At 37.5% G+C, this 27,802-nt stretch overlaps 1 protein-coding gene across 2 annotated transcripts in view; it reads right to left on the reverse strand.

Annotated features, from left to right (window-relative positions):
- COBLL1 (cordon-bleu WH2 repeat protein like 1) overlaps positions 1-27,802 on the reverse strand; it is a 175,417-nt gene that overhangs the window by 52,356 nt on the left and 95,259 nt on the right. For both annotated transcript variants that reach the window (XM_055398008.2, XM_088829801.1), the window contains exons 2-3: positions 18,345-18,533; positions 1,553-1,754 (exon numbers count right to left, since the gene is read on the reverse strand). In XM_055398008.2, coding sequence (XP_055253983.2) covers positions 1,553-1,754; positions 18,345-18,436 — 294 coding nt within the window. In that variant the 5' untranslated portion in view covers positions 18,437-18,533. The remainder of the gene's footprint in view (positions 1-1,552; positions 1,755-18,344; positions 18,534-27,802) is intronic.

The raw sequence follows: 27,802 nt of genomic DNA on the forward strand, positions 1-27,802 counted from the left end.
ATACATAATAGAATTATAAATGTTTTATTCTGTTTTTTTTTAGTTGAGAAATATTTATCTTTCTAATGGTTTGTCAGTTGTCTCAATGGAAAAAAGGGGATATTTTAATTAAGACACTAACATTTTGAGCTAAGTTATTTGAGATAAGTGAGTTAAGCCATATGAAGAGCTTAACACACTGGCATATTGTAAATTATCAACACATAACCATTGGCAATTGTAACTAACTATTGTTGTGGTCACTACTATTATTATTACTTTGGTTAATTTTAACCAAAATTGAGATAAGTGAGTTAAGCCATATGAAGAGCTTAACACACTGGCATATTGTAAATTATCAACACATAAACATTAGCAATTGTAACTAACTATTGTTGTTGTCACTACTATTATTATTACTTTGGTTAATTTTAATATATTAATAAAGAATAGTATAATTGTCCTCATTTAGATATTTAATACTGCTAACTCAAAGTTACCAAGAAGACTTTAAACACCTCTGTATTTTAATGCAATTGAATTAAATTTTGTATGTAAATGGAATTTAGAAACATGACCACGTTAAGTGAAACTTACAGATTGCAGATCTTTAAAGTTTAACATATATTCCTAAAATACCACATATAGTCCAATGCTACAGCATAAATAATACAATTTCCATTTAGATAATTAGTATACATACCTTTATGAAAAACAGCCATAAAGATATGTATACTAATTAATGTTAGTATTAATAGTATACCAATAATATAATATCCTAATTAATATTTAATATTCAATCAAATGTTGTAGAAAACGAAGAATTTTTAGTATTGTCTAAAAAAGGTAACTTTTTAGTAAAAAAAAAAACCTCTCATGAGAATATGAAGAAAATATGAGAACGTATGTACTCAAGTCATGTGTAAATGAACTAATTTAAAAAATAAACCTTTACATATTTTTTAAAGTTAAAAATGGTTTATGTTGTTCCTAATAAAAGAGTATTATAGAAACCAATTACTTCTACCCCCCCTTTGCTTACAGAAACAGAACAACTTTATAAAGAAGAACTGATGTTATCACTGCAGTAAAAAATTTTTGCTTAAAATTCATACATTACAGAAAACCGAGCCATCATGCAGCTCAAATTAGCAATAATTTATAAGTTAAAAAGTTACAACCACCACTTACCAAGTACAGAGAAATCAAAAAAAATTATTTTAAATTCTTAGAGGAATTTGTATTAAAAAATTCTAAAGCCTTTTTATAAAAATGTAAAATACTTTTTAAAAGAGTAGCTCAAAATATAGATCTTTCATAATTGTCAGATTCTGGTAATGTCAAAAAGATCACTTTAGCACATCTAAAATCTAAAGTATTCCCCAAATGCTAGTTAATCCAAGGATAAACAACCAAGTGAATCCTAAGCAAAAAGGTCCAGGAAAACATGATAGCCATACTTATATCGAATTAGACCAGGAAAGGCAAATTTTATTTCATTTACACTGAGCTGCAAAGAATGATTTTAAAAATTCACTTAGTATTACGTCAAAACCTACTATGAAAATCTTACCTCTGGTATTAAAGGTGTAGGTTTTTTCTTATCCAGAATTTTTGGCTTTAAAATTACTTTCTCCACCTCCAACATTCCTATTGGTGTGTTTGGCTTAAATTTAATGGGGCTCTTTTCAGCTGAGAGCAGATCAATTGTGTGACTTGATGGATTTAAGTGATATTGTGCACAGAGGAAAATCAACAAGTCCATCATAGGTTTACTGTAAAACAAGAGGAGTGCTGATCATGGAACAGTTTCATTACCTGTTCAATTTATTGTTTCAAGCATTTTTTCTAGGGCCTCTGGGGAATGGCAACCCACTCTAATACTCTTGCCGGGAGAATTCCATGGACAGAGGACCTGCCGGGCTACAGTCTATGGGATTACAAAGAGTCTGACACAACTGTGTAACTAACTTTCCTTTTTATTATTATCTTCAGCAGATAAAACAAGTCTACAGAATACTGTGAAATCTGTTTAAAAAGCTAACTACAAGATATTATATTTAAGCAGACAAAATTATAATAGTTTAAAAATTCTAAGTAGTATTCAAGAAAACGTGGATCCTTGTGTTGGTTTAAAAATTCTGTATATTTTATCTGCCAAATTGTCTTCATATCACAGATTTCAGGAGAAGGGAAAGATCTTCTTTACCCAAAGCAGTCACTTAACTTAGCAGATGCTCCTTTACAATGTCATTTGGAATATGAGCAATCTTTACCTTACAAATTGGTTCTGATAAGAATACAGTATTGTCACTTTTGGTCGTTAGAAAGCATAGAATCTACATGAGGAAGCCCACAAAATCCTAACAAAAAGTGTCATACAGACTTCTTAATTCATTCAATTAGCATTTAATATCCCTAGGCATTGGCAACAGGGTACAACTTTATGGCATACCTTCTCTCATATACCCAAAACACTGCTAGATGGACTAGACTAAGTGTCAGCAAGCTACAGTCTGCAGCTCAAAGTGGGTCCACAGTCTTGTTTTTGTAAATAAAAGCTTATTGGCACCCAGCCAAGCATATTTGTTTATATAGTATGGAGGGCTACTTTCGTGTTATAATGACAGATTTGAGTAGATATGACTGATACTGTAGGGCCCGCAAAACCTAATACTTTTTTACTAATTGGCTCTTGACAGAAAAAGTTTAGGGACTCTTGTGCTAGACAGTGAAAAAATAACCAAGTAAATGTATGATAAAATTTCAAACAGTGATTAAGTGTTGAACACTAATAGCAATACAGAATCTATTTCTATACGGAATTGCTAATTCAACGTGAGATTCAGAGACACTTAATTTTTTGCTTCCCTTTCCACAGATTCCAACTGCTGACACAGACTTGTTTTCATTCACTTCATCTCCCTTTTCTCTCCCACATACAAGTTTTACCCATTATTACATATACTAAGAAAAATAAACAGAATTGTGTGGTCTCAAACTCTTTCTTAATTGTCAGCATTTGAGGAAAGCATACCAATAAATCTTTTGTATTAGGTGCTTTCTGCAAATGTCTGGAGGTCCTAAGCTGTTAGCTCATACTCAAGACTGAGGCAATAAAATACTATCTAAAAGTCTTATTTTTGTGAACTGAGGTTTACAGGTTGATGGGCTTCACTTGAGGGTAATCAGGTGGCCAGCTTTTTTTCTCCCTCCAAAAAGTAAGTATAAATGTCAATAAAAGATAATTCTCCAATTTCTTGCCTAGATTATGAACAGCTATCAGTCTTTTAGGAACTTGACAGGGAAATGAGACTAAAAAGCCTCACTGTTCAGTATGCTATTTTTAATTTAGTACATCTGTTCCCATATGCACCAACCCTCAGTCTCCTAGGGGGAATTCCCAGGTCTATAGCCTCTCGGGTTCCAGAGAGGAAATATCCTGCTGGGGAAGAATTAGTTGTCTGACATTCCATGGTCCTGAGGTCAAATACTTTATACAGATTTTCAAACCACCCCCTGGGTTCAGCTCCCTACCTCACCCTCAGCTTCTGAGGTTGTTGCCCATTCTTAGGCCATTCCACTTGTTATGGGATAAAGAGGCATTTTTCATAATGGTGCACTTACTTCCCTTCTCTCTCCCACATACTAGTGTACCCATTATATACATGCCAAGAAAAATGAATAAATAAGTCTCTCAGTAAAAAAAAAAAAATAGTTCTCTGTAATATGTTTCAGTCCCCCAAATATGTCTCCTATATCTTTATTAAAGGCTTGCACAGTAATATTTAGGAGTTTTATTTCCTTCTTTTGAGTTGCCTAGTATGTTCATACATAAATTTTCTATAATTGCCCAAATTTTGGCTTTGGATAGTAGACACTCAATTTCATCCAGAGAAAGACTAGCATAATAGTATTGCTGAAGTTCATTTTTTGGTAACAGTACTCTATGATAGCAATTTGATGCTAAATGCCAATTCTAGATTTGAAAATAGTACTTCTTTCCCTGATAGTAAATAAAGTTAAGAAGGATTAGGTAATGTCTAAATAAATACAACTATAAATACAAAATATTTATACAAAATAATTATAAATTACAATAAATTATAAATCCTTATACATGTAAGCTAGAAGAGGAGAGAATTTTCAGTGTCAACTCAATGGAGACATGTCCACTGTGGTCTATGAGTAAATGGTATTATGTTCAGATTATATTTCCTTTTCTCTCTATATATAAATGTGACAGTTAATACATGTAAAAACTCTAAACTTTATACTTCACATATCTTTTACTTGTTAACTGTACAGTCCTTTTAGACTCTCTGCCAAAAATATACACTAAACATTAACAAGACAAAAACAGTGATTAGTATAAAGTTTTGGTTTTTTTTTATTAATCTCTTATTTTTATGCTACCAATTTTTATCTTTTAGGGAAAAAGATACTTTAAAAACTTTTTAAAGAACAATTTGACACTCTAACTTTTCCAATATGCCTTAATGAATTATTGTATTTTTATCTGTGATATGCAAATTTTCTAATTTAATAAAAGTGATGGAGAATGGGCCAAGAATACAATAACTATGGCTTATTCCTTTAGTCAAAGTGGTCACCTATATTTTGCACTCTTTACCAGATTTCACAGCAAAAAAGTTGCATGGTGACTCAGTTCAGTCAGTCAGTTCAGTCACTCAGTCGTGCCCCATGAGTCGCAGCACACCAGGCCTCCCTGTCCATCACCAACTCCTGGAGTTTACCCAAACTCATGTCCATCGAGTCAGTGATGCCATCCAGCCATTTCATCCTCTGTCTTCCCCTTCTCCTCCTGCCCTCAATCCCTCCCAGCATCAGAGTCTTTTCCAGTGAGTCAACTCTTTGCATGAGGTAGCCAAGTATTGAGTTTCAGCTTCATCATCAGTCCTTCCAATGAACACCCAGGACTGATCTCCTTTAGGATGGACTGGCTGGATCTCCTTGTCGTTCATGGGACTCTCAAGAGTCTTCTCCAACACCACAGTTCAAAAGCATCAATTCTTCGGCACTCAGCTTTCTTCACAGTCCAACTCTCACATCTATACATGACTACTGGAAAAACCATAGCCTTCACTAGACGGACCTTTGTTGGCAGAGTAATGTCTCTGCTTTTTAATATGCTATCTAGGTTGGTCATAACTTTCCTTCCAAGGAGTAAGCGTCTTTTAATTTCATGGCTGCAGTCACCATCTGCAGTGATCTTGGAGCCCCCCAAAATAAAGTCTGACACTGTTTCCACTGTTTCCCCATCTATTTCCCATGAAGTGATGGGACCAGATGCCATGATCTTTGTTTTCTGAATGTTGAGCTTTAAGCCAACTTTTTCACTCTCCTCTTTCACTTTCATCAAGAGGCTTTTGAGTTCCTCTTCACTTTCTGCCATAAGGGCGGTGTCATCTGCATATCTGAGGTTATTGATATTTCTCCCAGCAATCTTGATTCCAGCTTGTGCTTCTTCCAGCCCAGCGTTCCTCATGATGTACTCTGTATATAAGTTAAATAAGCAGGGTGACTATATACAGCCTTGACGTACTCCTTTTCCTATTTGGAACCAGTCTGTTGTTCCATGTCCAGTTCTAACCGTTGCTTCCTGACCTGCATACAGGTTTCTCAAGAGGCAGGTCAGGTGGTCTGGTATTTCCATCTCTTTCAGAATTTTTCCACAGTTTATTGTGATCCACACAGTCAAAGGCTTTGCCATAGTCAATAAAGAAGAAATGGATGTTTTTCTGGAACCCTCTTGCTTTTTCGATGATCCAGTGGATGTTGGCAATTTGATCTCTGGTTCCTCTGCCTTTTCTAAAACCAGCCTGAACATCTGATGACTGTAACCTTTGAAGTCACTGCCTAAATAGTTTATAATGAACAACTTCTGGAAAAGCAACTAAAAGGTAGAGATCTTCTTCACGACCTTATTCTCTCATTCTGTAATTACAGTTTCAACTTTTACTTAATAATTCCAGAGGCCAATTCTCTCTAGAAAATATTAGTGGGCAGATAAAAGATCAGTAAGTTCTGTAACAGACAAAAATACACAGGGATTTGATACTGCCTATGATAATGATATTTCAAATTTCTGGGCACAGAATTGAATTTTCAACAAACTTGCTCAGTCGTGTTCAACTCTTTGCAACCCCATGGGTTGTAGCCCATTAGGCACCTCTGTCCCTGGAACTCTCCAGGCAAAAATAATGGAGTGGGGAGCCATTCCCTTCTCCAGGGGATATTCTGGACCCAGGGATCAGGCCTGATGCCCTGCATTACAAGCAGATTCTTTATCATCGGAGCCACCAGGGAAGCAAATCTGACTTAAAAAAAAAAAAAAGCTATCAGTCTACCTTATTCCTTACACTAAAGTATGGCTAGGCAGACCACTGTATAAATATGAGAATATAATTCTGGGGGAGAAAACAGAAAAGAAATCCACCTTCATGTAGTCCATGTTCTAGAGCAGGACTGTCCAACAGAACTTTCTACAATGATGGAAATGTCCTGTATCTGTCTTGCCCAATACAGGGGCCTCTCACTGCATGTGGCTGTTGGCATTTGAAATACACTAAGATAGTGGACTAACAAATTGAATTTTTCATTTCACTTAAATTCAGCTTGAATAGTTTAAACAAACATGTGACGAGTAAGCACTGTACTGGACAGAGTAGCTAAATGCATTGATTCTCAAAGTGTGATTCACAAGTCAACAATATTTGTGTTACTGAGAACTCGTTAGAAATGCAAATTCTCAAGCTTCAGTCCCAATCCTTGAATCAGAAAGTCTGGGGGTGAAGCCTAGGAATATGTGCTTTGACATGCACTCCAGCTGATTCTGACACATACTATGGCTTTCCCCCCAGTGATCTGGAGAGAAGATAAAGAAACGAGTAAATTATATGGTATATACATGCTATGATGAAAGTAATAAAGGACATTAGAAAATGTCCTAACTGAAGAAACATGACATTAGAAAAGAGATCTGAATGGCAAAAGATACTGGTGAAATAGCAATCCCAAGCACAGCTGACTAGTGCAAAGGCCCTGAGGCAGAAGTGTGTCCCACGTGTTTAAAGAAAACCAGAAACCAGCCTGCTCGGGTGAAAGCAGTAGATAAGATATTAGAGTGGTTTTCTTATAGAGCTGGAAGGCCTGGTGGAAGCCTGGGATTTTATGAAGTGAGATAGAAAACCACAGAAGGGCTGTGAGGAGTGATAGGATCTACATTACACTTTTAAAGGATTATATTCTGATTGCTCTATTCACAGTGGTCTGGGGGAGCAGTTACAAAGCTACTGCAAAAATTTAGGTGCGAGATGGTGGTGCTTTAGATTAGTCAGATTTCAGATGTATTTCATAAGGTGGTGAAAGGATTAAATTTAATGTGGGATGAAAGGGTAGAATGACAGAAGAGACAGAAGGAGGAGACAGGCCTTGCCTGGTGGTCCAGTGACTAAGATGCTGCATTCCCAATGCAAGGGTTGTGTGTTCAATCCCTGGCCAGGGAAATAGAGCCCACATGCTGCAAATAAAGGTTCTACATGCCGCAATGAATACCTAAGATCCAAGGCGTTGAAACTAAGACCCACAGCAATCAAATAAATAAATTTTTTAAAAAAGAGAGAGAGAAGCCAGCCAATGGGAAGAGGCCAGGATTGCGGGGGACACTACCAAGTGACTACATCACTAAAAGGACCCTACAGAAGGTCTGAAATGCTCACTGAAGTGATTTGGTACTGATATGCTTACTAACCTCTCCCCAGTGACCCACAAGCCATTGTGGTGGTCCTGGTAGCTTTGAGAGTGGTTAAATCAAGCACAGAAAGGACATTTCAAAACAGTAAGGGACTGAAAAATAAGAATCCAAAGTTAAGATATAAAGTCCAAGTCAGAGGTGGCTCCAAGAACACAAACCCTTGGGAATTTACAATAATATTATAAAGGGTATTTATGAAACAAGGGTTCAGGCCAATCTTTCAGAGACCTGGAAGAGCAGAATGATCTCAAGATGTTATCTGGGTACCCTTTACCCAGATGTGAACTCCTCTCTAGCAGGTCCACCTCTTAGCGGACTTCTTTCTAGGACCTAATACAACACAGGTCAGCGTCAGTGAATGAGGGATTTATAGGCGCCAATGATTATTTATCTCTTAGGTAATTCTGCTTAAATATCCATGAGTTCAAACACACAGCAGACAATATGCATTTGAGATGGCTCTTCAGTGTCTGATTCATGAAAAGGTGAAATTGTCAGAAGGAGACACATGCTTGAAAAAGAAAACACACAGAGGTGAGAAAGCGGTCTTGATTTTTTTTTTAATTAACAAACTTGACTAGTAGCCTTGTTGCCTCTAAAGACAGTACACTTAACATAGAAGTGGGGTATAAGCATTAAGCTGGACTAAAACTATCCAAAATCAGCCTCAGATCAGTTTGACTGCTTGAAGTATTTAATTAAAGGCTCAGCATTTGGCCCTAAAAGCACAGAAGAGCTGACCCTGATCTAGCCAATTCTGAGGGTGGGACTTGCTGACCATCTGGTTCTACCTTAAAGGAGCTGTAACACAATAAAAGCAGGACAGTAACTTTTAAGCAGGCCCTGCCCACAGTGGGACTGCTTTGGGGATTAACTAGTCACAAAGTGCTCCCCTAGAAAACAAAATCCTCTCTTGAGGATAGTTTAGAATTATCCACCTGAATGCCAAGGTACTTCTACCAAAAACAACAATTTTAGTTTGATGGTAACTATCCTAAGCTGATGTACCTAACAACCGTCGGCTGAAAGGTTTAAGCACATGATCACCATAGTAAGGACACTTGTTTTCCTATTTGCTAAGGTGGGAGCACCAGCGAAGGCAATGGCAAGGCACTCCAGTACTCTTGCCTAGAAAATCCCATGGACAGAGGAGCCTGGTAGGCTGCAGTCCGTGGGGTCGCAAAGAGTCGGACACGACCGAGCAACTTCACTTTCACTTTTCACTTTCACATATTGGAGAAGGAAATGGCAACCCACTCCAGTGTTCTTGCCTGGAGAATCCCAGGGACAGGGGAGCCTGGTGGGCTGCCGTCTACAGGGTCGCACAGAGTCGGACACGACTGCAGTGACTTAGTAGCAGCAGCAAGGTGGGAGCACATACCAGTAGTCTACCCAAAACCCAAGCCAAATAAGGGAAAGTTGAGTACGATTGGCTGAATTTGATCACCACTTCCTCATTCAAACAAAAAAGTCTTTTCCTCCTCTATATCATCATATTACTTTGAATTTTGGCTTATTATTTAACAAAGTCTGCTTTGCACTAATATTTACAGATTTTTTTTTTAATCTTGTAAAATAATGACTTTCTAGAGAGCGGACTTAAAAAAAAAAAAAGAAAAAAAAACTTAAAAAAAAATTCTTCTTTGAACCAGGAGAAACCCTATGAGATTTCCCACTCCATTTTGAAATAACAATCCTTTGTATTAATTTCATATCTAGTACCTCCTCTGAGTTCACAACCACCACAAAAGCTACTTCCACTTTATGAATGAAGAAACTGTGGTTAGAAAAGTGACATAAACAGATTACAAAGAGCATAGAATAGAATTGGCTGCTGCTGCTGCTGCTAAGTCGCTTCAGTCGTGTCCGACTCTGTGCAACCCCATAGACGGCAGCCCACCAGGCTCCCCCATCCCTGGGATTCTCCAGGCAAGAACACTAGAGTAGGTTGCCATTTCCTTCTCCAATGCATGAAAGTGAAAAGTGAAAGTGAAGTCGCTCAGTCATGTCTGACTCTTAGCAACCCCATAGAATTGGCTGCAGAGTGAAAATGTCCTGACTCCTAATCCAGCTACACTTTAGCCTCAGGATGACATGCAAGACTCAGAGCAGATGGCTTGCAACAGGTTACCTGCTATCTACTGCAGTTTTACTTCAAAGATTGATGGCATCACTAAATAACTCCCTGAAATCCTCCACTGACCCTTCCTGCATTCATGGTACATATGAAGGGTAATCTTGTCCTAGTTTTATTACCTGCTAGACAAAAGAAGACTTCTGCTTTGAGATTTTAAAGATCCACTTAGGTATTAAAAATGAAAGTCAGGATTCACCAAAGAGCTTTCAGATCAGCTCCAACAACTACCTAGGTGAATTTCCAAATCCTAGAGATGCTTAAACAAAGTCACTTACCAGTAGGGTTGCTATGTAACTGATCCAATCTGGACACCTGAGAATGAAAGGGGGTTAGTAAACTCTGGGATAACAGGTACAAACAGGGACTGTCATAAGAAAATGAGGATGCATGATGAAAGTACTTTTTATGACCAGATGGATTTCAAGCATCTGATAGGGGGTTGAGCTCAAATGAATAAGATTCTTTCTTAATAAGATTCTTTAAATCTACCCTAGTATCTAATAAGGTATACTCATTCTCAATAAATCCTCAAAACTGAGTTGAGTTGAATTGGTTCCAGCTGTCCCTTACAAATGTAAACCAACAACCCAATTAAACTTATCGATGACAGTATAGGAACTTTTAGGACATTCTTCATTGTTACTGATGTTTATCTTATGATAACCCACCTCATTCAATAAAGAGTTCAGGAATGAAGCTAACCCACCTAGTTCAGAATGAATTCGGGAATGTCCATGTGCCTGAAATGAAGTGGATCAGGTACATAAAACAAGAAACCTAATCTCAAAGTTGAGAGTGCTTACTGAATTATGCAATAGGAAAATACACCACAATGTTAATAGTTGTAACTGGTCTCCTTAATCATAACATGGTGTTTTAAGTATTTTTTTTTTCTGGATTGTCTGTATTTTCCCACTTTCTATAATAATCCCCAATCACTGCATTTATCAGGCTTCCCTGGTCTCAGTTGTTAAAGAATCTGATGCAATGCAGGAGACCCGCACTGTTCAATCCCTGGGTTGGGAAGATCCCCTGGAGAAGGAAATGGCTACCCACTCCAGTATGCTTGCCTGGGAAATTCCATGGACAGAGGAGCCTGATGGGCTCCAGTCTATGGGGTTGCAAGAGTAAGACACAACTTAATGAGCAAACCAATCACCACCACTGCATTTAGAGTCATAAAAAATTAAAAATAAAATTAAGAAGGGTCATTGTTGCAAGGTGTAGATTCCAGGAAAGGAAAGGAATGAGGGTGGCCCTTCTGGGAACCACACTTGGAGGGTGTTATTGTTAGTATTCAGTCACCCTAACAACCAGGAGAGCCATCAGCCAACAGATGTTTATGTGCTGCCTGACTCAGGGCTGTGGGGGGCAGTACTGAAACCTGGTATACAGGATTCAAACTAGGTAAAAACTCAGGCAGGGCTGTTACACTTAAATAATTTAACAGTTAAAATTACAACTTTTATTTAGCAGATATAGTTGAATAAGTATCTAAATCAACATTTAGAGCTTTCTTATGGAGCGCAATGGAAATGACCCTGATGCTGGGGAAGATCAAGGGCAAGAGAAGAAGGGGGTGATGGAGGATAAGACAGTTGTGGATGGCATCACTGATCAATGGGCATGAGTCAATGCAGCAAGCCAGGCTTCCCTGTCCTTCACCAATTCCCAGAGCCTATTCAAACTCAAGTCCACAAGTCGGTGATGCCATTCAACCATCTCATCCTCTGTCGTCCCCTACTCCTCCTGCCTTCAATCTTTCCCAGGGTCTTTAAAATGAGTCAGTTCTTTGCATCAGGTGGCCTAAGTATTAGGGTTTCAGCTTCAGAATCAGTCCTTCCAGTGAATATTCAGGACTGATTTCCTTTAGGATGGACTGGTTGGATCTCCTTGCAGTCCAAGGGACTCTCAAGAGTCTTCTCCAACACCACAGTTCAAAAGCATCAATTCTTTGGCGCTCAGTTTTCTTTATAGTCCAACTCTCGTATCAATACATGACTACTGGATATATATAGCTTTGACTAGACGGACCTTTGTTGGTAAAGTAATGTCTCTGCTTTTTAATATGCTGTCTAGGTTGGTCATAACTTTTCTTCCAAGGAGCAAGCATCTTTTAATTTCATGGCTGCAGTCACCATTTGCAGTGATTTTGGAGCCCAAAAAAATAAAGTCTCTTACTGCTTCATTTGTTTCCCCATCTATTTGCCATGAAGTGATGGGGACCGGAAGCCATGAACAACAACAAATGTGGTTGTCCCATGCAACAGATTTTCAGCAGTGTGTTTTTGTATCATATAATGTATTTACTACACATCTGTCATTTGACATTTTTCAGTAAATATAAGAATGATTCTGAAATTCTTCTAAGATCCATACCACCTGCTGTATTACTGGTTTCGGGGTGGGAGGTAAACGAAACTGACCCACATTCATCCAGTAATATCTTGTCATTTTTTATAGTATACTTTGTGACTCAGACGGTAAAGCGTCTGCTTACAATGCGGGAGACCTGGGTTCAATCCCTAGGTCCGGGAGATCTCCTGGAGAAGGCAATGGCACCCTACTCCAGTATTCTTGCCTGGAAAATCCCATGGACGGAGAAGCCTGGTAGGCTACAGGCCATAGGGTCGCAAAGAGTCCGACACGACTGAGCGACTTCATTTTCACTTTTTTTTTCTTCCAGTAGGTGGCACTGCAGTTCACGTAAAACATTCGAGTTAGTTCTCTGACCCTCCGGGTACCAGTCAAAACTCTGCTCACAAAGGTCAGAGATATGAGGTCACTTGCTTAAGGTCACACAGCAAGGTATGGAATAAACTGTAGAGCCTGAGACTTCTAACTTCAAGTTCTATGCTTTCTTTATTTGTGTTTTCATTCCTGACATTCTAAGGTTTGCTCATATCAAAACAAATCCCTATTTATGGTATTCAGGACGTAAAATATCACAAATTACAGGAGAGAGAATAGGCTAACAGACATAATGTGCTCTCCCTGTAGTCCAACAAAGAGAGTTAATACCAGTCTTTTATCAAATTTCTAAATCAAAACTGCTTTTAAAATGTCCCCAGAGAAAAAGGGAAAAATATTTATTCAGTGAGAATGACACCTCACTATAAAGCAAGGACATAGAGTGACGTACAAACATACCTGCATATTTGTAGTATCTATCAGAGTTTAACCTATAAGCTCATTATCATTAAAAATTAACTTTTCCCAAGCACTAGTAGATACCACCACATATGCTATTGCATAGCATGGCCTTTTCTGAGGAGCTTAGCCCCTACGCCACTTGCCTCTAACAACAACATTCTTTAATGCTCACTTTTAGCAAGGTCCAGAGCTGCTTTGCCTGGTGAAAAAGATTGTTTACTTGACCTGCACACACACACACACACACAGATATATGTATGCATGCATGCATATACACACACACACATACATATACATACACATATACCTGTACTTCCGTCAATCCAATCATCTGTGACAACAGGACAAACAGAAAGGCCCAACGTTTTCATGCTGCCACTCAGCTATCTTCGATGTAAGCCAAGGATCACAAAGGCAAGATGACAGACACTGGGTGACTTTTGGTCACTAAAGAGGCAATTATCACTAAGCTCTGATACCAAAAGATTGGTAAGCCTGTACAGATATAGCTCCTAACCTGCTTCAGGATAACAAGCTTTTAGTTGGCCCTTGAGCATAAGTCTATTGCCATCTCCAACTTTATTGTGTTCCCGAATCTGAATTAGCTCTCCAGTGAAACATCAATGTACAAACAAGTGTATTCTAAGATAATGTTGTGTGTTACATTCTCCAAAATGGGACTTTCTGAGCATACCTCTGCATGCACTGTATGAGAACAGAGGGGAACTTTCTAAAGAACTTCCCCAAGGATACATTTTGAGAAGCACAATTTTTCTGAAAAGTTAAATGAAGCATAAGTTTCTAAATGTTTATTTCAGGCTCATATTGACATTATTCTTCAGAGGAAACATATATAAGTAACACCATTGAAATATACAATACAAAAAATATTTAGACAAGTTAAGAAGAAATGGCCTCAAAATATTAAAAATATTAGAGAGCCCCTTCATAGTGACATAAGGAACTTTGATTTATTAATTGATAAGAAAACTGTATGCCCTTAATTAAATTACTTAATTTAATTAAAATACTCTTCCATAGTATACTCTTCCACTAAATCCCTGTATCGTTTTGTTGAAAATTGTCTTATTCCATTTATGGTAACAAAGCAAGGAAGAAATTTAAGTTATCTATACCATGGCTTTGCATATTAGATAGCTACACTTTTCAGAAATAGAATTTTTTTCTATAATTACATTTTTGTTTTTCTTTTTATTGTTAAACACTGAATTTTTTTTTTTAAACAATAGGCCAGCAATTGCTGCAACCTTCAAAATATCCCAAATAACACTCAAGATAGCCTGAACTGCCCTCTAAAATATTTGGAATCACTCCTAGATATCCAGAATCATACTCCTGAAATATTCAGAATTACACAATCACTTTTAATCATAAAGAATTAATATTAAAAAATTAGTCATAGTGTTTTCAACTCGAGTCATTCCTGAGTAATAAAACTATTAGGAACAAATTCTAAAATCAAAATCCCTCATAAAAATACTGATAGAAAACAAATTCTACTCTCAGAAAAGTTTTTCAGCCCCAAACAAAATTTTAAAAAGCAATCAGAATTTGGGGCATTCTTGCCTTGACACCACCCTTATGGCAGAAAGTGAAGAGGAACTCAAAAGCCTGTTGATGAAAGTGAAAGAGGAGAGTGAAAAGGTTGGCTTGAAACTCAACATTCAGAAAACAAAGATCATGGCATCTGGTCCCATCACTTCATGGCCTATAGATGGGGAAACAGTGGAAACAGTGTCAGACTTTATTTTTTGGGGCTCCAAAATCACTGCAGATGCTGATTGAAGCCAGGAAATTAAAAGATGCTTACTCCTTGGAAGGAAAGTTATGACCAACCTTGATAGCACATTAAAAAGCAGAGACATTACTTTGCCAACCAAGATCCATCGAGTCAAGGCTATGGTTTTTCCCGCGGTCATGTATGGATGTGAGAGTTGGACTGTGAAGAAAGCTGATCGCCAAAGAATTGATGCTTTTGAACTGTGGTGCTGGAGAAGACTCTTGAGAGTCCCTTGGACTGCAAGGAGATCCAACCAGTCCATTCTAGAGGAGATCAGTCCTGGGTATTCATTGGAAGGACTGATGCTAAAGCTGAAACTGCAATACTTTGGCCACCTCATGCGACGAGTTGACTCACTGGAAAAGACTCTGATGCTGGGAGGGATTGGGGGTGCAAGGAGACGGGGACGACAGAGAATGAGATGGCTGGATGGCATCACCGACTCTGTGGACATAAGTCTGAGTGAACTCTGGGAGTTGGTGATGGACAGGGAGGCCTGGCGTGCTGTGATTCATGGGGTCGTAAAGAGTCAGACACGACTGAGCGACTGAACTGAACTGAACTGACTGAACTGCCTTGCTGTCTATCTGAGAAAATATCTTTATTTAAGAGATTCTGGGAAAGTTACTGAGGCCCATCCAAATGCCTCTTCAAGACACATCATTTAAGCTACATCATTTAAGTTGCACATAAGATTTAAGGAGACAACATCTGAATTTACAAAATGTCTACTACACTACAAGAAACTGTAAAAAAAAATAAATAAGAAAACGAAAGAAAAAAGAAACTATGATAAAGACTAAGAAGAAAAGTCATGACGCCTGCATGAATGTTTTGGTTTGTTTAAGAAGATAAGACACACATACAAATTACAGCCTGAGATAATGTATGATAACCATGAATGGTATCAAGTGTCAGAAGAGTTTGGAAGTTAGAGGTAAACAGTTCTTTCTTGGGAGATCAGGGAGCCTTTATATAAAAAGTGTCACTTGAGCTGTATTAACTGGATAAATGTGGCTGGTATGGTACTCAAGATGGAAAGGCTTTCAAAAAAAATGTGAGAGTGGAAAAAGCAGAGTATCTGTAGAAGAAAAGAGTCGTGTGGCTTAAGCTGAAGCTATTCAGAGGGAAGTAGTGAAGGAAAGCCTGCCTAACTTCACAGAAGAAGTTAGGCAGGGCACCTCATGTCCAGGCTTGGTAGCTTGGACTTCCTCACTTTGGTGTTCAATTGCCATTCCCGCAGTCTTTTATCACAGGGAGTGCCACAAACAGAGGGGTGTTTTAGTCAGATTAACCTGAGGGTGGAGAATGAATGGAAAGAGCCCAGAGTTAAGGAAAACAGGTCTCAGTAGAAAATGGAGGAGGCCACTATGTGCCAGGCACTGATAGTATTTCATTTAATCCCCAAAACAATTCAGTTATAAAACATTTTTATAGATAAGAAAACTGAAGCAATTCAACAATAGTTGGCAGCCCAGAAACAAAAAGCTGACTGGTGGAAAATTACTCCAGTTTAGGAACCTGGAAGGCGAACAGGCTACTAGGTCAAAAGGGTGCAGAAAATCTAGGGTCCTTGTAAGTACAAATGTAGTAGAAATGACTGATGAAGAATTCAAGTCAAACATGAAAAAAACATGCAGCAATCGGAAAAGAAGTCATCAGTTAGACTTAAGGAGAATGAAGAACAACTCCAATTTAAAAAGTGGATAAGCTAGATTCAAAAGAACTGTGTCAAACTGTAAACCCTAAGATCTCACTTTTGAAACAGTTTCAAAGTAATAAGATACCACTGTCCAGTTGAACAGGGGAAGCAGACTATGGACACAGTTTTCCAGAGTTAAGGAAACAGAAGGAAGTTAGCTTGGTGTAGCAGGTGGGAAAATCTGAAGTAATTACAATTACCCAAGTAATTACAATGGGTTACAGGATAGAGAGGAAACCTGTGATTCTAATACTGAAGTCATTGAGGTTAAAAAAAAAAAATCTGAAGAACCCAGAGGGCTAATAGTAGGGAAGATGGCAATATAAACAGGTGACTGGTACATTCAAGAAGAAATTTTGAGTACTGGTGAAACCACTGTTATCGGTCACCATTAGTGAAGAACTAGGAAAAATAACTGACTTAAAAAAATTACTTTGAATCCAGGGAACATAAGAGGAATTGCCTTTACATTACCCAAGCCACATCCATTATCATCATTATTTTCAAACCAGGGTAATGGTGTGATTTCAAGGGTTAAAGATGATACAATGACCATTGTCTCTAACTCACAAGATGCCTTCTTCACCCAAAAGAGGTGGAAGCCCACCGAGGTCAGTCACAGGGTTCCCAACCTTTAAAACATGATTCAATGTGTCATCTCCAAAACTACTTTCAAAACAAAACAAATGGCAAAGTACAACTTACTTGAATTTAATAAGAATTTAATATGAAATATTATGTATTGTTTGCTAATGCTGAACTTTTCTATGTTCATGTACTTTCAATAATTCATAAAGTTGTAACATAATCTTAAGGATAAATCTCAAAAGTAAGGTATCTTGAATGAATTTCTTCTAGATAAAACCACATTACAAAAGTGCAATACCCAATAGATTGCTTACTTATTCTTTCATTCTACAAACAAATATATATACATACACATGTAATGAAACATCAAAATAGCTTCAGTTTCTAAAACAGTACCCCTGATAACAAACAGGTAGTTAAAGGTGAAAGGTGGAACAAGACCAAGTATACAACTCATGTAACTTTCCTCTTCAAAATGAAATGGAAAATTACACTTGGCTGCATTCCATTTTTCCAGTTTTTATTCAGGTATTAAAAATATCAGTCTCCTAAATCACATATCCCCTTCTTGCTGGGTTAAAGTTTAATTTTCTGTTTCTATTAAATTTATCTACATTTTAATAAATTCATTAAATCATTCATTGATGTAAAAAATCCTGCTAGTTTTAAAGACAGATTTATCTGCTTGGATAAATAAAAGAGTACCTTTTCAGAGTAGCTAACACAGCTTCTGCAAGTCAAATTTAAAGAAGCAGCTTAAAAAAGAAAGAATAATTTGGAAGCGAAGGGAAGGATTTTTCTTATGGATCTCTGGCTTGCTTTTTAAGTTTGACTTAAAAAATCAATAAAGCTGATGACTATTCTTCTGGAAAAGACTATTTAAAAAAAAAAACTTAGTAAATGACTAACAAAATGTAAAATAGTTCCAAATTTCAAGAGTCACTTCACCAGGGTTGTAGAATCCATACATTTGATATTTAAAGCATTGTCAGGAAAGTTTTAATACTTCACTTCACCAGGGTTGTGGAATCCATACATTTGGTATTTAAAGCATTGTCAGGAAAATTTTAATACCTCTATCATCTACTTTTTTAAACAGATAACTGAATGATGAATAACGTATCTGTCAAAGAAAAAAGAAGTCCAAACAGAGGGTTTCAATTACAGAAGAAAGGGAAGTCCTGGTGTTTCATTCACTCCACCTTACCTGCCATTAACAGTAGTAGATTTGATAACATCTCCAGGTAGAACCACCAAGAGTTCAATGTCTTTATCTGTCATGTTCTCTTTCTGATCCATGATAAAAGCAGAAGATTCTACAGAACCATCAGCTGAAGAGGCATCAAAGCATTTGGTCTCAGCTGGAGGAAGTGGTGCCTTGGCTTTTGGTTTTCTCCTAAAACGAAAACAAAACACAAAGAATAAAGTATACATGTTTTAAAAATAACTTGCTAATATGATCTCATTTAATAAAAACACAAAATGTGTGCATGCTTTTTCACATCCAGGGAAAATGCACTAAAATATTACAACTGTTAGCTTACTAGGGATGGAAGAATTAAGTTAAATTTTTTTGCCTTTTTAAAAATCAGCACATTTGTTTGTTTTCAACAATATGGTTGCATTACTTGTCAATACAAACAAACAGGATAACAAAGATTTGATATTGGCCTTATTAAATTCAATTAAGGTGTGTTCATTACAGCAGGCAAAAGTATTACATTTTGTTTGATGGAACAAATTATAAAATTCTTACTGTCCTAACATCTCATTTCCATACCTCCTACTAGCTCTGACTTTCATGTCTTTCATTCTACTTTTTTCTAATGTAGTGTATTCTGCATCTTTATCCAGATTAAACTCTACCTTTGCTACTAAATCTAGCTGCAACCACCCTCCTCCCAAACCCTACATCAATATGAGGTGGCACATATGCTACATGGCACATACAACAAATTACACAAATGTAACATTTTTTTTCCATTTTCCCCCCCTAGAAAATTTCATCTCTCTGCCTACAATTATTACTCCTTGTAAGAAAGAAGTATGCTGTATTTCCCACTGGACTTACTAATGAACAGTGAACTACAATTGGTTATTTGTTAAACTATATGGAATTTTCCAGGCAAGAATGCTGGAGTGGGTTGCCATTTCCTTCTCCAAGGGATCTTCCTGACCCAGGGATGGAACTTGGGTCTCTAGCATTGCAGGTGAAGTCTTTACCAACTGAGCCATCAGGGAAGCCCAAAAAATAAAAAATGTTACAAGTAATTATTCTAATAAATATGTTTCAGTGTCACTTACCAGGACAACCCCTTAGCTGATTTATAACAGAAATAGTAGTAGACATTCTGCAGAAGACCAATTCAATGATTTGAGGGGTTGAAAAAAATGAGACATGGAAATAAACATCATGTAACTATAAGTAAGTACATACACATATTTTCTAAGTACTGCAAATTAGAGCTTTTGAAAATGCTTTTTACTATTTTTTGTTGAAATATAGTCGACATATAACATCACGGACAGATAACATTACGTTGTGTCGGGTGTACTAAATAGTGATTTGACGTTTGCATATGTTATGAAATGACCCTAAGTCTAGTAACTATCTGTCCCCATACAAAATTATTACAATATTACTGATAATATTTTTTGTGCTATTAATACATCTTATATCCCTGTGGCTTATTTAAAATTGGAGATTTGTATCTCTTAATTATGGGCTTCCCTGATGGCTCAGTGGTAAAGAATCCACCTGCCAAGCAGGAGATGCGGGATCAATCCCTGAGTCAGGGAATACTCCCTGGAGAAGGAAATGGCAACCCACTCCAGTATTCCTGAGAGGGGAATCCCATGAACAGTGGAGCCTGGAGGGCTACAGTCCATGGGGTCCCAAAATAGTCAGACATGACTTAGTGACTAAACAACAACAAATCTCTTAATTTCCTTCACCTATTCTTTCCCATCCCCAGATTGATTTTGAAAGAAAAAATACTTCTGCTTTCTATTCAGAAAAATATAAATTTTAATTTCTCCCTCTTTCCACTCCTAGGCAAAAATAAAAACCATAAAGATAAAAGGGTTTCTCTGTAAGTAAGTATGTAACATCCAGTCATTCAGTATTTTCAAAACTTAATGTCTCACAAATCTAAGCACCTTTATGCACTCAGCATCATGAAAAAACAGAAACAAGGTTCCTACATTAATTTTCTAAAATAATAGAACTTTAATATTTAGGAGTATAGTTGCAAAGTTATATTACACTTCAGAAAATATTTCTTTTACAATAGTGACAAAAATGAATTTTTAGAAGTATTTCAGTAAATATAACAAGTTTATAAAATTTCTATGAAGAACAACTTTATCCAATTTCCAAATGTTTTTTAATCTATTAAAATTGACTGCTCATCTATTCAACAGACCTTTACCCTGACAATCATGTAGCAGATTCAGCTAAACACTGGGGATGTAAAAACTGCGACAGTCAGAACCAGTTCTCCTACCCCAAAAAGGACCATGCAAAATTAGAATAAAGTCTGATGACTCTTCTACTACAGGTATGCAGATGATACAGCTGAAGCTCATAGGAAGAGAAACCTGTGTAGCAATCCAGAGATGGCTGACAGATGGGAAACATGAGTTGAATTTGGGGAATGAATAGAAACTCACAGGAAAAGACAAGAAATAATTGATATTTTAGCAGGGATTAAAAAAAGCAAATCGAACCATGAAAGAAAGTGGTACTTCTCAAACTTGAAGAGTTTGGTAAAATTCCATAGGGAAGTCAAAGGAGAGGAGAAATCAGTGAATCAATGAAAAAGTTTTTATAAATAAGATAATTCAACAAGGTGGCTTAGCACAAAGTGAACATGCCAACATCAATATCCTATGTAAACATAAGCAAAACCTAAAGTATAATGAAAGAGAAAACTTATTTTACAGTAGCAACAAAAATAAATTTTAAAAATTATTATAGTAAACACAAGAATTTTGCAAAATCTATTTGAAGAAAATCTTAAATGCCAAATATTCAGCTTGGATCTTTCCCTTCGATTCTAGATTTGTAAATCCAATGCCTACTTGACATCTGGACTCAGATGACTGACTGGAATCTCCAACTTAATTTACCTTCCAATTCCTCTTTGCAGCTCCTCCAAACCAAACGATTTACTCTCCAAGACTTCCATCTCAGTAAATCATAATTCTTTCAGTTGCTTGGGCCCCAAATCTCCTCTTTCATACACATACAATCCAATTCATTGACAATTCTGCCAGCTCTATATTATAAATAGACCCAGAATCCATCAACAACCTTGACTACTAAATACCTCTGTTCAAGCTGCTCTTGGTCTCCCATTCCCAACCTTGTCACTTTACACTCTATTCTCAACATAGCAGCTGGAGTGATCCTCTTAAAATGTTAAGGCTGGTCACAGAACTTCCTTTCCTACCCTTCGATGGCTTCTGACCTCACCTAAAATAAGATCTAGAGTTTTATAATCTGTCCACCCTTACCCTAGCCTCTCCAAGCTCCTCTCCCACATTCTTCCCAGGCTCACTGTGCTCCAGTTCTATGACTCTTGCCTTTTACTTGAATACATCTAGGACAGTTCATACTCAGGCCTTAAGGGTCTGTCCTGACCTTAAGATAACACCTCTATTTCTCTGCTTTACATTTGTCTGAGGGCTTATCAGCAACTAACATTCTTGCTTATCATGTCTCCTTCCATTAGTAATTAACCCCATGAGTACAGGTTCTTGTCTTCACTGTCTAGTGTCACACATAATTGCTAATATGTGAAATCTCTAGAGCAATTTCTGCTACATCGCAGGCACCCATATTGCTAAATGAATGAATTCTGTGACTACTTCCCATAAGATGAGGTACATAAGCATTTAACTGAGAAGGAAAAAAGTCATACCACTAAGGTACATCATAATTAGCTGTGCTGGATTTTAGAAACTCATGTTTTATTTTTAAGAAGACGAATATTGAAAAGTATGCAGTAGTATTATTAGCAAGGGAGAAGTGAGAACTTTAGGGCTTTAGAGGAGTTTCATGAGAAAGGTCAGAAGACAAGTCCAACTCCCTACAGGCACAGAGGTAAAGCATCAAGAACAACCTCGCGCACAATGAACCTGGCTTTCAAGAGAAGTGGTACCACAGAAGGTCTAATAGGCACCACCTTCTACCACAGTCACCTCCCTATCTCCTGCTTTCATCTTTGAAGGTACCTTCCCATCTCCAAGTGTTCCTCCTTCTGGTCTCTGTTTGAATGGCCTCCCTGTTTTCCCTGCATTGACACATATTATATATCCTTTGAGGTCCAGATTGAATCACAATTCCTTGTGACATTTTCCCTGTGTATTGCATATTGCAGTGAATTCTAACAGTTTTAATGTTCTGTATATATGTGACTGACTCAGCTTTGAGTCTATGATGAAAATCCACCTAAATTACTAAAGGTAAGCCAACTTAAAAGAAAAAGTAGAACACAGCATTTGTTGAAATATTTTTTACATGGAACATCTATTAAGAACACCTCAATGTTCCCTACAATTATAATAAAGCATTTGTCACCTTTGGCCCTGAAAATTGGCAAGCATATTGAGAATCAAACCAAGATCCTTCCACAATGAATCAGAAATCCAACAGGGAAGATGCAATATGTAGGTATTTAAGCAACAAATACAAAGGGGGAAAAAAAACAAAACATACAACAGGCAACCTTGAAAATTCAGAGCAATGGGAGTAAGCTAAAATCCTCTGTGAGGGTGAGAAGGCAGGTATCAAGATATACTTCAAAGAAAAAAGAAAAGTGACTCCATTTGTGAAAGAAAAGTAATATTTAGGAGGTAGAGGCTGTAGGTTCATCTATGCCTTAGTTCCCAACTGTGATCCATTTGCATTAAACTCAGGAATGTGTCTATCTAAAGTTTGCTCACTATATCCTGTAGTCTAGTGAAAGGAATACCACACAGAAGCCTGCATTGGGCCTGAATCCTAAGTAGCTTTAAGACTTTGTTAACTTACTTGACCTTTTACTCACCAGCAAAAATTTTTTAAATGCCTTTCACTTACTCACATACTTCCCAATGTTTTAAATGTTTTAGTTGAGATGCTTTGAAGTGATAACAAAATTAGGTTAAATGTCACCCAAAGCCAAAGTATTGTAAAAATAATCAAAGTTTTAGCATAGTCTAAGCATAGGAAATTCTGGTAAAGAGAGTAACATATCAACATGGCTTATGAATGCTAGTTTTTATTAATATATTAAAATTATAGTACCATAACTGCCATTGAAGTCCCTACACCTCTTTTAAATAAGAATGATGTTTGAGCCAGTTTTCTCCTCTAGGGATTTCCACTTAAGCTCCTCTTCACCAGTGACCTAGTTTGACTCTGTTTCTGCTCCTCAGAGGCCACTAGTTTCAACAGTAACAACAGCAAATTTTATACAAGGGTGGTAGCTGCTGCTGCTGCTAAGTTGCTTCAGTCGTGTCTGACTCTGTGCGACCCCATAGACGGCAGCCCACCAGGCTCCTTTGTCCACAGGATTCTCCAGGCAAGAATACTGGAGTGGGTTGCCATTTCCTTCTCCAATACTGCAAAGATATTTAAGATAGAAATATTTTCTATGTCAAGGCAAAAATCCATTAATCGAGCCCTAAAAATAACAAGCCACAGTAAAATTATTGCTTAAGTATTATTTTACTCATTAAAATTATCTCAATATTATATTCAATTTTCACAATGAAAATTAAGGTACAATCCCACAATATGAAATCAGTTCAGTTCAGTTCAGTCGCTCAGTCGTGTCCGACTCTCCGCGACCCCATGAATCACAGCACGCCAGGCCTCCCTGTCCATCACCAACTCCCGGAGTACACTCAAACTCATGTCCACAGAGTCGGTGATATTATATTCAATTTTCACAATGAAAATTAAGGTACAATCCCACAATATGAAGTAACATGACTTTAAAATACCCAAATTTAACTTTAACACAGAATTTAAACAGTATCCTGTTACTACTACTGACCGATTTTTTTTATCATTTGATCTATAAAGTACTCCAAAATCATGTATCCATTGCAATCATCTCTCCATCCCTGTCAATATTAGTATCTTTAAGATAAATGAAAAGGAATAAAAGAGAAGCTCAGCAAAACAAGTGTCTACTCAAATGCCTCTACTTGGCTTGAAAGAAAAAAAGCTTTCAGTTGTATTGGGTTGTCCAAAAATGTGTTTGGGTTTTTCCATAACATATTATGGAAAAGACTGAACAAACTTTTTGGCCAACCCAATATGAGATCTTGCATTCTTAATAAGCTACTCACGTCCAGTAGGATCTCAATTGATTGCTATATTTATATTGTATCCTTATAGATTCAGAGAAATACTACACGAAAATACAGCTTTGATATTTAAAAAAAAATGTAAGAATGAAATCATGTCTTAACAGTAGGTTTTTAAAATATTAAATTCTAATGACCAAAAAGAAATTTAACAGCCACCCTCTCTCAGTATTGGGCTTCCCTAATGGCTCAGTTGGTAAAGAATCTGCCTGCAATGCAGGAGACCCCGGTTCAATTCCTGGGTCGGGAAGATCCACTGGAGAAGGGATAGGTTACCCATTCCAGTATTCTTGGTCTTTCCTTGTGGCTCAGCTGGTAAAGAATCTGCCTGCAATGTGGGAGACCTGGGGTTGATCCCTGGGTTGGGAAGATCCTCTGGAGAAGGGAAAGGCTACCTACTCCAGTATTCTGGCCTGGAGAACTTCATGGACTGGAGTTCATGGGGTTGCAAAGAGTCAGACACGACTGAATGACTTTCACTCTCTCAGTATACAGGGCTGTACTAATCAAACATTAGAAGCATTGTAGTTAAGTGTTGACGAGGCATCCTTCAAAGCATCTGGCAATATTTTGATGGTTCCTAACTTACGCATTTCAGCGATAGAGACCAGTTCTTCAAAATAATTTCTTAGTGTGTCTCCCTGGGTTTAATAAAACAAGGGAAGATTATCTTAAAAATCTGTTCCAATGGTGAACACAACACTGTGCTATGTGCTTGAGGGAAGCAATTAAGTGCCTTTTCTTGATGAGCCTTATAGCTAATCAAAGTGAATATATCAAAGTGGCTTTAAAAGATAAGCAGTGATGAAAGGCAACATGGGGAGACCCAAGGCACTTTATGACTCTTAACAGACATTTCTCTGGTCAAGGTCACCAATCACTTTTGTGTGTTCAAATCTAATAGACAATTATACAATTCATCTCAGTCACATTTGAGTAAGCTCCTAAATTCCAATAAGGACACATTTCACAGCTGCCCAACCCCCCTCTGCTTGGAATTCTCTTCCCTTTATCTCTTTGTATAAAAACACAATCTACTGTTTTCTTCTTTACTGCCACTCCTCAGCCTCAATGCCCTTAGAAGTCTCCTTGTCTGACTTCTAAGTATTGGGCCACCCCAGGGTTTCTTGTCTGCCCCTTTGTCTTCTCTTTCTACAATCCTCACCCCCAAGTAATTTCATAAACTCCATGGCTTTAAACATCATTTACAAGTTGATAACCCTCAAATTCACATCTCCAACCCTGACATGTTTATTGACTTACATGCCCCTAAATTTCATGGCCTTCTCCCCTGGAAGGTCCCAAAGTTATCTCAGGATCAAAACTCTTGATTCTCCTCTCTTACCCCAATTCTCATCCAACCCTTCCCCAGGATATCCCATCCATGTAAAAGGCTCCACGCTAACCACCTTGTTAACTCAAGCAAAAATTCTGGGCATGTTTTGATTCTTCTCTATTGTATTTTCAATCCATTATCAAGTCTTGTGGACTTTTTAACTCTAAAACATAACCTGAATCTGTATACTTTTCACCAGCTTCTCTGCTACACCCTGGCAATTAAGCTATCCTCTCTTGCTTAGACTGCTCAAAAAGCCTCCTCACTGATTTCTCCCCTTTTCCTCTTGTTCCTTAAAATCTTCTCCTCTTGTCCCTTAAAATCTATTATTCTCTGTAGTCAAGGAGGATCTGCTAAATATGTAAATCAGATTACATCACATCTCTGGCCCTTCACTGGTCTCCCAAAGCATTGAGAATAAAACCAAATCCTGTCCTGATTTACTAGCCCTAGATGAGCCAGCCTGCTGGTTCTCAAAGCGTGATTTCAGAGTGGCAGCTGGGATCTTGTGAGAAATGCAAACTCTCAGGCCCTACCCTAAACCTAAATAATCAGAAACACTGAGAGTAGAGCCCTGCAATGCACCTTTGACAACCCTCCCAGAAGTCCTGATGTAAATGAATGCCTAAGAAATCACTGAGCCACCCCATGTCAGCATCTGAGCTCCCCTCTGATTGTGCGTGCGATAGTTGCTCAGTCATTTCCATCTCTTTGGGATCCTGTGGACGGTAGTCCGCCAGGCTTCTCTGTCCAAGTAATTCTCCAGGCAAGAATATTGGAGTGGGTTGCCATTCCCTTCTTCAGAGGAGTTCCCAACCCAGGGAACGAACCTGGGCCTCCTGCATTGCAGGCAGATTCTTTACAGCCTGAGACACAGTGGAAAGCTCTGGGAAGCCATTCCTATCACTTGGTTACAGCTCACTGTGTAGCTCACCCTGGCCTTCTTTCCTTTCCTTCACATCTGAGGATTTGCAGAGCCACTCCCTCTGCCCCAAATACTTTTAACTACAGAACTTCAAACTGCCTGTGCCTTCAGCTCTTTCAGATCAAATATTAGTATTTCCGTGTCATATAGGTATTCTCTGACCACTCAAAAAGATTGCCAATTTCTATACCCACTTATCTCAGCCCAATCTTCACCCAGTGGTGCTCAAATTTGACAACAGAATGAACTCACCTGAGGAGTTTTATAAAATGCCAATGCCCAGGTCCCATGCCCAGAAATTCCAATTTAACTGGCTACCAGGATTTTTTAAATCTCCCCAAAGGATTCTAAAGGGCAGCCAAGTTTGATAACTATAGGTCTAGCGTAATGCCCGACAGAGAGTAGGCATTCATTTAAAGTTAATGATTGACATTCCTAAGGACTTTGCAGAGTCTGAAACACCCCCTGAAGGTTGCTATATAGGTCAATCAAGTTTGTGTAAATCAAGAAGGTCTTAGTCTCAGTGAAGGTAACAAATTTTAAAAGTAGGCCTGAAGTTTAGTAATAACTTTTCCAAATTAAAATCTTCATTATATTTTTGCTTCTTTTTCTCTAAGAAGGAAATTCCTTATGAAAGGAAAGAAAACATAAATTTCCCTTGATATTTTTCACTAAGTTACAATTTATACACAGAAAAACATAAAATATAAGTGGATACATTTTCATATATATGTGAATGTGGAATATGGAACCATCACACAAGATTAAAGTAGGCAAATGTGTCTATAAATTAAAAATTAAATATTAAATTTCTCATATCTGTCCCATAAATGTTGTTGCAACTTCAGCTTGCCTCAGGGTTTTCTAAATATCTTATATGGGATGTTTGTTTTATGCACAGTTAAGAAAGTCAAACATCAACAAGAGGAGAAATGAGGAAAGCCTTCAATAGCAAAGAACATATCAATGGAGAAGATACAAAATTCATCCAAACAAATGAGCAAAGTTGAAAAAACAGACTTGAAAGCAATGTAAACAGTGA

This window comes from Moschus berezovskii, chromosome 2 (genome assembly GCF_049115385.1).
Source record: "Moschus berezovskii isolate FMDL1 chromosome 2, NW_MosBer_1.0, whole genome shotgun sequence".
Lineage (NCBI taxonomy): Eukaryota > Metazoa > Chordata > Mammalia > Artiodactyla > Moschidae > Moschus > Moschus berezovskii.